Below are 13,703 nucleotides of genomic sequence, written 5' to 3'. Positions count from 1 at the left end.
AGCTTACAGGTTTGATTCCGTGCACTTGGTATCCCTCGGATGACAAATATTTGCCATAAGATTTCAAGTTGCAATTTGAAAATAAAAAGCAATAACTCATTAATGGAGAACATTGATCCCAAGAACTCTGAATTGATCCATGGAGTGAAACACAGGATGGCAGACACCAGCTTTTGGGGGAGAAACATGCCTCCTCATCAGGTGCAAATGGAAGAAAATCTTTCCTGTCCATTTGCACCTGATGAAGAAGCTTGTTGAAGCCTGACAGCCAACATTTATTTAGTCTTTTACTTTGAGTGTCAGCTCAGTGACACTGTGCAGAAACACGGACTGAGAAGTACCCTTCCCAGGTCACTTTGGAGATGCCCTGCAAAGGCTGCTTGGGAAGTTAACATCATCCTTGTGTTCTGAGTTTGTGCAAACTTCTCTCTGACCCTGTGGTTTTCCACAGGAGACCCCTAAAGCAACTCTTGGAAACGAGCATGATCCTGGACACCTCCTAAGAAGGAGAGGTGAAAACAGCAAGGGTAAAGTTTTATTTTACTGCAGCTTTAAAAGAGCCAGAAATAGACCTGATAATGATCCTCTTGAGATGTACATTTTAGAGCCTTTCAGAGAGCAGGAATTGACCCCTCTGGTGACTTTTTCTAGAGTGGATCAGCTCAAAGCTGATCATCCCCAAGCCATGTAGTGGAGGACAAACGTACATTTTGGTGCTGCAGGCTAATTCACAGCCCACAGCAATCCCCCTGAACCAGGCAGATAATGACAGGACTCTGATGGTTCAGCCAGCCTTCCTGGTGGCATCTTCCCCTCTGTCAGGAGGGCCCTGTGGCCATCTCCAACTAGTTGCCCATCTCCATTCTGGATAGTCAGTCATCCTGCTCTTACATCCTCCCTTATCTCACCACTGACTTCAGAGGAGGCAGATGGGACATGAGTTCTCCTGCTCCAGCTCCAGGACAATGCACAGAGTGCAGCTCTTGCTAACAGTGCCTTCCATTAGCATTCAGAAAGAGCTGGTTTCTGACCATACTGCTGCACTGTGATTTGTGCTGTACACATGGACAAGGTTTTAACAACTTCACTTCTAGGCCTGGGCAAAAGAAATGAGTAAGAAAAGAAATGTACTCACAAATGCAGCTTGCAGAGATGAGCGTGATGTTCTTAACCACTGCACTTTGAAGAGAAGGGCAACTGCACCATAGCACTTTACTGCAGAGAAAACAAGGGTAGTGCTGTAATTGAAAAGACAAAGTTTGGTTTAGGACTCAGAAGGATGCCAGGTGAATGGTTTTATATTCACTAATTGAGCTTATGCTCTACCTACTAGTAAGTCTCCAGGTTTTTAAGCACACATCTAGACACTTACAATGGCATTCCTCTCCTGTGTCATGTGCCTTAGAAAGAAATCATGTTTCTGTAACCCAGTGTAGCTGAACTGTGTAGTGACTAAAACAGACTGCATTCAAGTCATTGTTAATGCAGCCAAAAAAAATCCTAATTAACTGAGAAAATAGGTCAACAAACTCTTACATATTTAAAGAACTATCACATATTATTTTAGAAAGTTTCTTATGATGGCATAGCTCTTTATGAATAAATTACAAATACCTATGGCCTCTTTCACTGTTTCTCTAGAATTAATGTTACTAGACTGTTCTCGCTATAAAACCAGAACCTTCCTCTCAGCTCTTTCCCCACAACCCAGCACTGCCTCTTTCTAGGCTGACTAGAGCAAGAGAAGGCCTCATGGAGGTGTTTGATTGGGAGAGTGGCACTTCAACACCATTCTGCCTTCTGCCAAACTCTGCCTTCTGCTAAATTGATGTGCTCCAGTGTTATTAACAGCAAGACCAGTAATGGTGAGCTCTGAGGGATACAGCTCTTCTGAATTAGTAATGAGTTTTGCTACTTTGAGGCTCTCTTGGCTGAGACCTAAAGTGCCTGTGTCTTTTTCTTGACTTCTGAATGATGTTCTGTTTGTTGTAGTTGCCACGACAGGAGGAATGGAGGTCTTATCTCTTCTTAATGCTGTTAAAAACACGAGCACTGGTTAATTTATTAAAAGGCAAATCATTCAAACATCCCCATTCTTAACTGACTTACTTTATATGGAAATTAGTCTGTGCTCATGCTTGTAACAGATTTCTGAGAAAAAAAAAAGTCAGAATTAGGAAAACAAGGGCACAAACCACTCTAATATTTACTGAAGAGACACGTGAAAGACTTGCCTTATATCCCTCTCTAGGTGCATGACTGGGCTGGTCACAGACGTTCTGCTGGAACTGGGATTTCAGTTCCTCCAGAGCAGCTCAGCCTGCAGCCACCTGTGGGCCAGGCTGTCATCCCTCAGTGAAGTGACATGGTTTGGGGCCAGAAGTACTGAAAGCAGCTAATGCACACCTCTCCTCAGCCTGTCTCCCCACCAGCCAAACAAGCATCAAAACATAGTTTAGGCAGTAAAAATGTCTATGACTAGTGCAATGCTTGAGCTACACTTACTCAAGAAAAAAAATATTTAGAAATAACAAAATATAATGTGGAGATGTTGCACTAAGCAAGACAGCTGATCCAAAGCTTGGACATCACAGACATTTCCAGCATTGGTTGAATTGCCACTAGTAAGCAAAAAAAGCCAGGCATGCACGGATTTGGCCAGCTCCAAGAAGGGTGGCAAGACTTATAGGAGAAGCCCCAGGGCCCTGTGGGTGCAGCAATCACGGTCAGCAGGGATGTGCGAGCTCAGGCTCTCCCAGATCAGTGTGGGATGTGGCCCCAGGCATTTCAGAGATCTGGCTGGCTGGCTGGGCCAGCTCTTTTGGCACAGTTTCTGCAAATAGTCAGGACCACAAAAGCAAGGAAGGCAAAGCAGCAAGGTCAGGAACCCAGAGAGTAAAACATTCAACAGATACATGTGTTATTTATTCACTCACATTTAAATAATAATGACAAATGCCTGTAAAAAAGCAAAGGAGAAGCTCTAACAATTTCTGCAACATTCAGCTCCAAAAAGACAGCTGCTTAGCAGCAAAACCAAACAGCAAAGTAGCAGCCTGACCTGCAAAGCTGGTGAACAGCAGAACAGACGTCTCACTCCTGGCAAGCTGGACCCTTTCACTGCCCCTGCCAGGCCCTTAAGGCTCATTGTGTCTGGACAGCTCTACAGGCCTCCCTTCCTTCCTTTGCCTTCCTTTCTCTCTCCTGCCAGTTCATCCAAGGCTAGGAGAGGGCAGAGAAGGACTTGGGGAGTCACAACTTCCCCTGGACCAGGAGCTGCTCAGAGATCTCTGCCAGCCCCTCCCTGCCACCAAACTGCTTTCCCTCCACAGGTCTTGTCTCGCCAGCCCTCCTTCCTCATTAGTGTGTGTGACTCTCTCAATAAAACATTTTGCTACATGATGTATGAAGGACCGTGTCTCAAACCACATTTTACTGTATATTTAAGTGCATGTTTTCCTGATTTACTACTGTTCTAGAGAATGTTTCCCTCCCCAAGCAGGGCAGGCCCGTAACGGATACATCAGCTCTGACTAATGATTATTAGTACATCCCAAGGTTATGTCCCACAATCAAATAATGTGTAGGAGGGAAGAGAGACTCCAGCTTGCTCGGCTGAGGACAAAGATCACAGATAGTCTCTTTCAATCTTTAGATTGCAATATCCATTACAGATTGCCACCTTCTAATGTCAAAGTATAATTTGTTGTTGAGAAAATGTGTTGCTGTTCCAAAGGTGAGTCAAAGATCAGGCTGGCTGTATATCAGAGCATGTTGATGTACATTAAGAACTGACGGCCAGGTACCAAGGACATCGGGCAGCTGGTGCAGAGAGGGAACGGCAGCAGACGTGACTTGCTGATCCTTCCTGTGCAAACACACGGCCCGGAGTGGGAAAATATTTAACCCAGTCGGAGTGAGGTGTCACCAGTAATTGCCAGTGTCTGAGGCAGCACCAACGCGACGTGTCAGAGGCAGCGGCTGCCTGCAGCGATGTCTGCCCACGCGGCTTGGGGCAGGAACCGTGTCGTACCGGGCGGATCCGTGCGGGCCCACGCGGCGGGATCCATCCCCAGGGATCCATCCCCAGGGATGTATTCCCAGGGATCCATGCCCAGGCATTCCCCGCGCTCCCGCCGGCCGCCGCCAGGGGGCAGCGTTGTCGCGGCGATGGCGGCCCCGCGGCCGGGCCCGTCCCGGCGGGAGCGCTCCGCCGGAGGGAAGGTGGGAGGGTTTGTAACCCTTCCCTGCACTTATCAGTGACACTTCAGCTTAAATGGTTTATACTCTGTCTTAATTACCAAGCCACTAGTGAGCATACACCGTTGTCCACAGTGCTATTTTAAATTCCCAACTGCAGTTTGTGTTTGTTTTTTTTTTTTTTTTCTTTTAGAAATCCACTACACAAACGCTGCTGGGAAAACAATAGGCAGGGTGGAAGTTGTCTTATGTCCCCTTCTCCTGACAGCTTCCTGCTAATGAAGACGTTTGTGACAAGGAAAAGCAAACCTTCTCCAGTTCCAGCAGCGCCACGTGGTGTGTCTGGGCCCCATGGTCAGAGCTGAGCCCGGCTGAGCTCAAGTGACTCCAGCAGGTCACAGCCCTGGCCAGAGAAGGCTGAGGCAATGCTGTCCTGGTGGGTGATGCAACCCAAGGCTCGGAGAGGGCTGTATTCCTTACTGGAAACATCTGCCTGTCACTTGGCATTTGAATGAGCAGTTGGAAGCTGCTGGTGTCATGGTAATGACTGTGACAGGCTTTTTCCATCTCTGAGGAGGAGATGGTTGTGACACTTGCTTTGAGTGAAGCTTTGAAGTCACTGAATTTCTCTGGCTGAGAAGAATTTCTTCCTAATATCTATTCTAAACTTACCTTCACTTTAAAGCCACTCCTCCTTGTCCTATTACTACTTGCCCTTGTAAAAAGTCCCTTTCCAGGTTTATTTTAGCCCCTCTGTTTGCAGGGGCTCCCAGAACTTCCTGTTAACAGCTTGCAGGAAAACATCCTGTGTGGCATCATGGTCTCTTTGGGAGGTTCACTGCCACCCCGCTCTGCAGCTGCTTGCCAGAAGCTCCTTCCCAAAAATTACCCACTAGAGCACATGGCTCCTGCAGACAGCATGCAGGTGTCCAATCTGGTTACAGCCATGGCAAGCAGTGTAGCACAAGTCACATATGCCAGAGATACCCACACAGTGTCATCCTTCCTGTGCAAAGCACGGGGGACATGGATGCAGCACAGTCCATGCTGGCCACGTCAGCCACAGCAACACCCTCTGGGAGGCTCCCTGTCCTTGATGTCTACAAGGGCTAGTGCTGTTCTGGGCCCACACTGACAAAGGCAGTTGTGGCACCTGGATTGTGAGGCCAAGGACACAGCTTGTGTCTGTGAGACTGGCTCCTTGATCCTCCCTTCTCCCTATCTGCCATGCTTACACATCCCCCTCATCTTCCTTGACTCCTCTCTTTCTCTGACATTCTCTCCTCCCTGCTATCTTTTTCCCCTGAATCCAAGGTTTGTCCCACCTGTGGACAGACTTGGTGTTGCAGGTGCTGTTAACTAGCTCACCTTGGCCTTCCATGGCAATACAGATGCAGTTTCCTGGGTCCTTCTGCTCCTACCAGGTTCTCCTCCCCAGAATGACCCCAACTCTTCCTTCAAACATCTCTGAAGTGTGGTCACCTTACACATCAGTGTCCCTTTGCTACCTGTGAAATCTTGCTCTTCCTTAGGGCACTGTAGCTCCTTTCAGCTTCTCCCTTTGTGACAGTCAGAAATTTTGCTTGTCATGCTTAGGAGCTTCCCAGTTCTGCTCCGTTAGCTAAGGCTCTTGCCAGGCCCTAGTCACCAGCTTGTGTGCCTCAATGTGTCCCTTCCCAAGGTGCCTGCATGTGGCATTGTCTCCTCCCGTCATCTTCCTAGCCTCGATGTGCCAGTCTTCTCCATCTTGTGGTGGCTCTGAGCACTCTTCTGTCTGATCAGACACAGCCCTTTAGAGTGACTCCCGTTGTGCCCAAGTGGTTTGAGGCAGCCTCATTTTGTAAGTCCTGGGCAAGGAAGTCCTTGCCTTGCCCAAGAGACCAAACTGGACTGAAAGCATGGTTAACTACAAACATAGGCAACTTTATTTCACCAACTAAGTCAACATTAGCACTTGCATACATGTAGAGGAGCAATGTGGGCAAGACAGAGGAAGCCTTCGGCACTGAGGCGGCCTTTGGATCAGCAGGCATTGCCTCAGCAGGAAACAGTCACGGTCCCATGCAACCTGCACTGGATCCTGTCCATTCTCCCGCTCAAACTGCAATTCCCTGTAGGTTCTTCAGGAGCTCCCGTATCTTAGTGAAGAATTCCATCAGCTTCTTGAGTGGAAATGGGCAGGTCTTAATCTCTTCCACTGGTGCAGGAATCACACTTGGCTTTGGAGGGGGCAGTGTTGTTGGCCATGGCTTTGGAGCAGGCGCTGTTGTTGGCCATGGCTTTGTAGGGGGCAGTGTTGGTGGCCATGGCTTTGGAGCAGGCGCTGTTGTTGGCCATGGCTTTGTAGGGGGCAGTGTTGGTGGCCATGGCTTTGGAGCAGGCGCTGTTGTTGGCCATGGCTTTGTAGGGGGCAGTGTTGGTGGCCATGGCTTTGGAGCAGGCGCTGTTGTTGGCCATGGCTTTGTAGGGGGCAGTGTTGGTGGCCATGGCTTTGGAGCAGGCGCTGTTGTTGGCCATGGCTTTGTAGGGGGCAGTGTTGGTGGCCATGGCTTTGGAGCAGGCGCTGTTGTTGGCCATGGCTTTGTAGGGGGCAGTGTTGGTGGCCATGGCTTTGGAGCAGGCAGTGTTGTTGGCCATGGCTTTGTAGGGGGCAGTGTTGTTGGCCATGGCTTTGGAGGGGGCAGTGTTGTTGTTGGCCATGGCTTATAAGTGGGAGGTGGTCTTGGCCATGGCTTCTGAGTGGGCCATGGGGCATTTGTATGATGAGTCCATGGTTGTGAGGCAGTTGGATAAATACTCCATGACCGAGAAGCCTCTACTTGTGGAAGCAGATCCATCTGGACCAGAATCCAGTCATAGAAGTGCTGAACAGAAGTGTATATTCCAGGCCGTTTTGCTCTGGCGCAGCCTCTTCCCCAGCTGGTCACTCCAACAACCCAGAAGAAGTCAGCACTGTTGTCTCGGCACATGAGTGGACCCCCACTGTCACCCTGCAGAGAACCAGGGAGGATTAAGGATGTGTTGGGTGGCCCCTGTCAGCACTGGTGCTGTCTCCTTCTCTCTCACAGCCCTGTACGGAGCTGTATTCTCAGCTGAGCAAGCCTCTGCTCAGGTGATGGAGCCTCCAGAAGCTTGGCAGGGAGTGGGTTTGGGGCCTGTGAAGTCAGGCTCTCTCTCAGCTCTGCACAGTGATCCTGGATGTGCAGAGGACAGATGTTTCAGCATTGGCATCTGGATGTCTAGACTGCAAAGAGCACTAGCAGGGCCTTTTGGGCAGAGTGCCAGGCAAGGGGACAAGGGAGGTCCTGGGCTAGGCCCTGCACATGGGGAATGGCTGGGAAGCCCCAGCAAAGGTGGGGAGCCAGGGATGAAAGAGTGACTGGCCAGGGAAAGCAGGGGCTGGGCTGTGTTGGGGTGCTGCTGCCTGTGCTGCTGGGGGCTGAGTGACTTGTCACTGAGTGACATTCCTACCTGGCAGGTATCGATGCCACCCTCCGGGTAGCCAGCACACAAGTTGTGGGTATGGACATCCCCCTGGTACCACTCACTGCTGTTGCAGACCTCAACATTGATAAGGTGGACCTTGGCCTCCTGCAGGACATCACTCGATTGTTGAGCTGTGAGCACAGAAAGGAATGAGAACCCGGCAGCTCCGTGCCACTTTCCCCATCTGGAGGCGATCCCCTTCCCTAGGGTTTGGCTGTGCTTCTACAGAGGTGCTGAAGCTCTCTGTCCCTCCTGTCTGCCTTTAGGGAGTGGGCAGCCTTATTCTGACTTTGGCCTCTGCTGTCAGGAAGCCCAACCCATCTTCCCAGTGTATTGAGCTTGCCCTCCATTTTTGGAAACTCACATCTTGCAGTGGTGGCACCCCAGCCAGCGACATAGCAGTTTTCCAGCTGTGCCACGTTCAGCGTGGCGTTGGGCACGCAGACCAGCTGGATGTAGGAGCTGCACTGGACAGGCTGGTTGAGCTCCAGCAGCGCGATGTCGTTGCTCTGGTCGGCAGGACTGTAATCCTTGTGAATCAGCAGCCGCTTAATCAGGCGCACCTCGGCCCCAGGGCCCGGCTTGGTCAGCTTCGTGGCCCCGATCAGCACGCGCATGTCGCTGAGGTTCCTGAGGGCACGTGGAGAGAGGGGTGAGAGGGAGCAGAGCCTGGAGCTGTGGCAGCCCAGCAGTGACCAGCCTTCTGCTTCTCGAGGCAGAGAGGAAAGCAGCTCTGTGGGGCGGTGACTGCTCCACCCGCCTCAGGCTCTGGGAATGTCAGCTGGAGGCTACTAGGAAGCAGGGGCATGTGCCCAGCTTTCTCCTGAGCAATTTCTCAGCTGGGCTCTGCATTGCCCAGGCACTGGGCATACTGCAGAGAAATGAGATAGGAGAAGTGTACGGCACTTGCTGACAGGGCACCTGCTGATTTTGTGGGGATATCCCTGTTTCTTGCTCCTGCTTACCTGGACTCAGTAAAGCAGTGGGCTGCTGTGAGGACCCACTGTGTGCTGATGAGGGACCCTCCACACAGATGCCCCGTGCCTGAAACCGAGGGATCTTGGATGCTGACGAGCCAAGGCCAGGCCCCGGACTCAGCACTTTTGCCACCCACGACGCGTGTCATGCCTCGCTCATCATCAGAAGTCAAGGGCCGGAGCCCACAGCTCCCTCTGCAAGTAGAAAGTCATTTCCATCTGCTCCATGGCTGGCTGCTGCTCCAGCAGAAGCTCCCCACAAGGTGTGCGGGGACAGCACGCCAGGAAGGCCACGGGGTGTGTGCTGGAGGCTTCCCCGTGGGGTTCGTGAGGCTGTGGCCTGGCCATGAAGGACAAGCAGGCCCTCTCCAGGGAGCCCCAAAGTGCTGCCCAAGCTCCCTCCCAGAGCCTGGGGCCACTTACTCGCAGGTGTTCCACACACCCTGCGCAGGCCTGAACGCGGCCAGCAGCACGAGGAAGCAGAACAGCAGCATTGCTGCCCGTGGCTTGTGCCAGCTACAGGAGCAAGAACTCCGTGTGCCAGCACAGGCGCAGTGCTCACAGCACTGCAGTGCCCGCAGCACCGCAGTGCCCGCAGCACCCTGGGCTGATGTCACAGAGCAGCCGGTTCCATGGTCTGGGCACTGCAGCTCTGGCACAGGGAGCAACGTGGAACCATGGAATGGTTTGGGTTGGAATAGGCCTTAACATCATCCAGTTCCAGCCCCTGCTTTGGACAGGGACGTCTCACACCAGATGCTGCTCAAAGCCCCATCCAACTGGGCCTTGAACATTTCCAGGGATGGGGCACCACAGCTTCTCTGGGCACCCTGTGCCTGTGCCTCACCACCCTCACAGTCAAGAATTTCTTCCTGATATCTATTCCAAACCTGCTCTCTTTCAGCTTGAAACCATTCCCTCTTGAGCTATTACTACCTGTCCTTATAGAAAATCCCTCTCCAGCTTTTTTGTAGGCACCTCTGCTTGCAGGATGAGGGTGTGCAGGCCCTACGGGCACAGGGAAGCACAGATCCATTTGCCAGCAAGATGGACAATTTTGTTTTCATTCTTTAAAATATGACAATTTGACTGACTTTTCCTATCATGTAGTACCTAAGTAAAAGTCAGTTTGGTCATATATGTGTGGTATTTTGGCCTGTGTATCTAAAATAGAAAATACCTGTGTCCCTGCTCTCCAGGATGACTTCTCAGCCAGTCAGCACTCTCTGAAGGACTATGAAGTACTAAGTGCTGCCTACAAAGAACAAGGCATAGGGAAAAAACTGATGAAAGCACATGGTATTAAGAAGCATTGAGATATATCTGATAAAAATCTAGCTTTGCTTTCCATGCCAGCCCATATATTCTGAAAACCTCCTGAAGATCCTTAACCAAACAAAAAATAAACTATGTAATCAAAATGGTATCTAAATATTAAACTGCTGACTGATGCAGATGTATACAATTAATATGTGTATATACACATATTGTTCTAGTTGCACAGTACTTTCTACCCCTTTTTCTGCTTTCAGACAGAGCAAGGAAAAGACACACACAAAGAAGAAAAAAATTAGAAACTTGAAAAAGAGTCAAAATCTATATTTGCAAACCAAATTAAAATTTTGGACACCTCAGTGTTTAAGCACTTTCTTTTCAATCTTATTAAAAGTGCCCAGTTTTCAGAGAGTACCTGTCTTCCCAGAGTGCTGGTTACCTGATGTGTCAGTGCCAGCTGAGCATCTGCCATCATTTCTTATTTCTGGAAATATAGACCCCATGTGTTTAACACTTCTTCAGATTGTCAGTGTCTTTTAAGGAGTTGGTGAAACATTTGCATTAGTTTTACTTATCTGAGTTATTTTCCCATTCTTATGATCACCCTTTTTCTTAGTGAGAGGTTGAATTTCTGGGGTAGTAATATCCATCCACATAAAAATGAGGGCTCAATACATTTTAAAAGGGAGAGTCATTTAATCATTGATGAAGGCACAATATTCTGAGTAAGTCTTAAAACCACCAGAGGTCACACATGGGTTTCTTCCTTCCCCTTTTCCTCTTCCAGCTTTTTTTAAAAATGTGTTTGTTTGCCAGTAGAGCTGGATTTTTGATACAACAAGGTAGCTAAATTTCATGTATGGAAAATACTGAAAAATAACTGCATTCAATGTTTGAGCAGACCTAGTGATTCTAAAGACATATTTTCCTGTGAAAATTAATGGTGTGCCCAGAATATGAAATGGTGCTGGTTGCAAGACTTGGCAAATTTATAATGCATTATTTTAGTGACAAACAGGAGAAATTAAAAGGATGTGGATTTTTTTGTTGTTGTTGTTTTGGGGGATTTTTTTGTTTGCTTTGTTTTGGGTTGTGGGGTCGGGGATTTTTTTTTTTTTTTTTGTGGTGGTTTGGGGGTTTTTTTTGGGGTGTTTTTTTGTTGTTGTTTTTCCCTTTAAGATGGATACAGCAGTCAACACATTTGGAGAGATCTCATACAATGTTAATTGAGTAATATCAGCTAGAACCACAACTTCTGCTGGCATTTTCATCTAGAAAGTTTTTTTTTTTGGTGAAGATGCTAAACAGATAAATATTTGAATGGGATATATGTCTCATGCTGATTTGAAATTTATTAGAGAAATACAGACTTTGGATAAACTACATTGTTCCTGTCTTCTAAATTCAGCCAGCAGCAGCATCCTCTGTGTGTGGGTACAAACACTGGTATCTAGGTATAGATGTTAAGTACATATTAGTATTTGTTAATTCATACAGTTTTGTGGTATTATGTCTTGCAATTAGTTGAGACATGTTTCAACTCTAAATCAATTCCGATACAACAACAACAAAAAATTTTCAAGGGTATGTAAAATCTAGTTGGAAGTGGGTGATCAGACTCTTCCATTAATTAGTTAAAAATCAGATGATGGAATGTGTGCTGCAGAAGCACCAGTGACTGCACCAAATAATCTCAAATCAACAAAAAGCTAATTAGATAAACATAGTAGTGATCTACAATTTTCAATATTCTTGAAAGATAGGAGGGGCACAAAGTATCTACAACTTCCAGAAGAGAGGGAACTGAAACAGTGGAAGATGCTGGAGTATTTCAGAACCTGGTCAGGACCCTGGGCCGTCACTGACACACAGACACACAGACACAAAGGGAGTCCAAGTTGAAGGTGATCAACTCCACTGTCAACTCTGGCTTCTCAGGAGACTTGGGGTGCTCCATAATACCAGGGAGGGATAAATAACTGAGCCACTCATTAACACAAACCAGTTACCTCCAGTCTCCAGGTGTGGTCGAGTTCCCTAGAAACTAAGAATTCACACTTACCAAGAATCCATGCCTGCCAGCCCTCTCATTTTCCAAACTGCAAAAAAACCAAACAATAATAAGGCCCAGGACAATCTTCAGTCCAAATTTTTCACTTGAAGTCAAAGGACTAATTTGACTTTTGATTTTTAAAGGACAACTATCACAGCTTTTAAGCAATAATCTGCAGAAGAGATGAATAGCACACTTAGGATCTGCATGATTTATTTGGCAAAGCCTATTAGTTCTTTCTGGAGAAAATCAATAGTAATTCTCATCTGTTTGTCAGTGAGAATTTAATGTAGGCTAAAAAGTCACCAAGTCACCAAGAGTTTTATTCAGATTGAAGTCTGCTCAAAACAGAACAAAAAAGATGAGTTTGAGAAAAATGCTTAATAAAGTCTTTTAAAAATGAAAACTACTCAAGACTTGACTGTTCATCAGAAGAACATTACTTAACCTGCTCAGCATTGCTGTACCAGAATCTGGCAGCAAGTTTTAAAAAGGAACCCTTTTCTCTTTCTTTACAGTCATAATTTATAACAGCTGAATTACTGGCTATAAATACTCTTTCTACTAATGTATTATGCTTTTGGGATTGTTCAGAGCAAATATTTTGTTACTAAGAAAATAAGCTCCTAATCTGAGGCTTCTGGAAAAAAAATTAAAACACATTCAAAGTAGCATCTATTCAAAGACTGTCACTGTGCCATCTTGACAGACTAAATTTTATTTTCACTAGTATTAAAAAATATTGACATTTCTCACTAAATTTATTTTTTAAACATAGGAAGCTGCTGCTTGCCATATACTGGAGCATATTTATGCATATACCAAAATTTAAGGTTCTTATCCAATTGAAATATAAAAATCCAAACGAGATGAGTTAGCAGAAGGAGTTTGCTGTTGAAATCAGAGGGTTAGATAAGCAAAATACATTCCTAAAAATATGTGATCAAATTAGGGAACATAGAGGACAATGATTTAATATACATAATGATACACATGGAGGAGTTTTTCGTTACATACTGTGCACCTTACTTTAAAACAAAGCAATAAAAAACCTTACCAAAAAATCTTCTGAAAAATTGATACCAGCACAATTTGAATTTTGTTGGGTTTTTGATATTGCCCTGATAGATAATTAACATGCAATAATTTGGGACATTGGTATGTGACAGTGCAGGTACATACAGCTCTTTATGCCTTTTATAATCAGAGAGGTTACACGTTTTGTGTCACAAACAGGCGCTAGGATCGCAAACTCGACACACGTCAGGCTCCGCTGACTGCGGCGCTTCTGTTCTGCTCCCTGACACATAAAATCTCACATAGCACAATTCCCCCAGGTTTTTACACCTGCAGAGGCCAGAGGGAGGAAGTTTGTGAGCACAGGACAGCACAGTACTGTGGGATTTGGCTCTGCTCTGGGAGAGATCCACGTGCGATGCTCACAGCCAGCCGGGCTGGAAAGATACAGGCTTCTCACATTAACACTCCATGAGCTGCAGCACACAGAGTTACCAGATTAGCTGGCTCAAATTGTGTCATACTCTTATTTTTAGCATGCTATTATGCCTCTGGGATATATTTTATTTATCAGAGAATTGGACCAGATAAACAGATGTTGTAGCTGTTTTCTAAAAAAGGGCTTTATGCAACTCGCTGTGAGGTACCTGAAAGACTGTATGTTTTGGGGAAGGGGCAGAGTGAATGTGTGAGGC

General features: G+C 47.0%; 2 protein-coding genes across 4 annotated transcripts in view; both read right to left on the bottom strand.

Moving 5' to 3' along the window:
- Positions 1-6,102: 6,102 nt before the first annotated feature.
- Positions 6,103-9,898, bottom strand: LOC135298787 (acrosin-like). 2 transcript variants are annotated; one of them, XM_064416719.1, is made up of 5 exons: positions 9,844-9,898; positions 8,652-8,858; positions 8,051-8,316; positions 7,672-7,817; positions 6,103-7,190 (listed from the first exon to the last, which is right to left on the bottom strand). In XM_064416719.1, the coding sequence occupies exons 2-5, from the start codon at positions 8,810-8,812 to the stop codon at positions 6,297-6,299; spliced, it is 1,467 nt and encodes a 488-aa protein (XP_064272789.1). In that variant the 5' UTR covers positions 8,813-8,858; positions 9,844-9,898; the 3' UTR covers positions 6,103-6,296. The 2 variants fall into 2 exon arrangements, with proteins under 2 accessions (XP_064272789.1, XP_064272788.1); XM_064416718.1 differs by lacking the exon at positions 9,844-9,898 and adding an exon at positions 9,087-9,242.
- Positions 9,804-13,703, bottom strand: part of SLC10A7 (solute carrier family 10 member 7) — a 146,174-nt gene continuing 142,274 nt past the window's right edge. For both annotated transcript variants that reach the window (XM_064416738.1, XM_064416740.1), the window contains 3 exons: positions 12,001-12,037; positions 10,354-10,422; positions 9,804-9,918 (listed from right to left, as the gene is read on the bottom strand). The gene's annotated coding sequence lies outside the window, so the exon portion shown is untranslated. The remainder of the gene's footprint in view (positions 9,919-10,353; positions 10,423-12,000; positions 12,038-13,703) is intronic.

This window comes from Passer domesticus, chromosome 4 (assembly GCF_036417665.1).
Source record: "Passer domesticus isolate bPasDom1 chromosome 4, bPasDom1.hap1, whole genome shotgun sequence".
NCBI lineage: Eukaryota > Metazoa > Chordata > Aves > Passeriformes > Passeridae > Passer > Passer domesticus.
The sequence above is the reverse complement of the archived record's forward strand: the minus strand, read 5'-3'. Positions and strand labels throughout refer to the sequence as shown.

What these genes read in the sequence shown, in the direction of transcription:
- LOC135298787 (XM_064416718.1), bottom strand. Translation starts at nt 9,157, where the DNA reads ATGCTGCTGTTCTGCTTCCTCGTGCTGCTGGCCGCGTTCAGGCCTGCG. An exon ending in GGTGTGTGGAACACCTGCGA is followed by an intron (nt 8,859 to 9,086) that starts GTAAGTGGCCCC and finishes TTCTACTTGCAG; the next exon opens with AGGGAGCTGTGGGCTCCGGC. An exon ending in GGGTGCCACCACTGCAAGAT is followed by an intron (nt 7,818 to 8,050) that starts GTGAGTTTCCAA and finishes CTGTGCTCACAG; the next exon opens with CTCAACAATCGAGTGATGTC.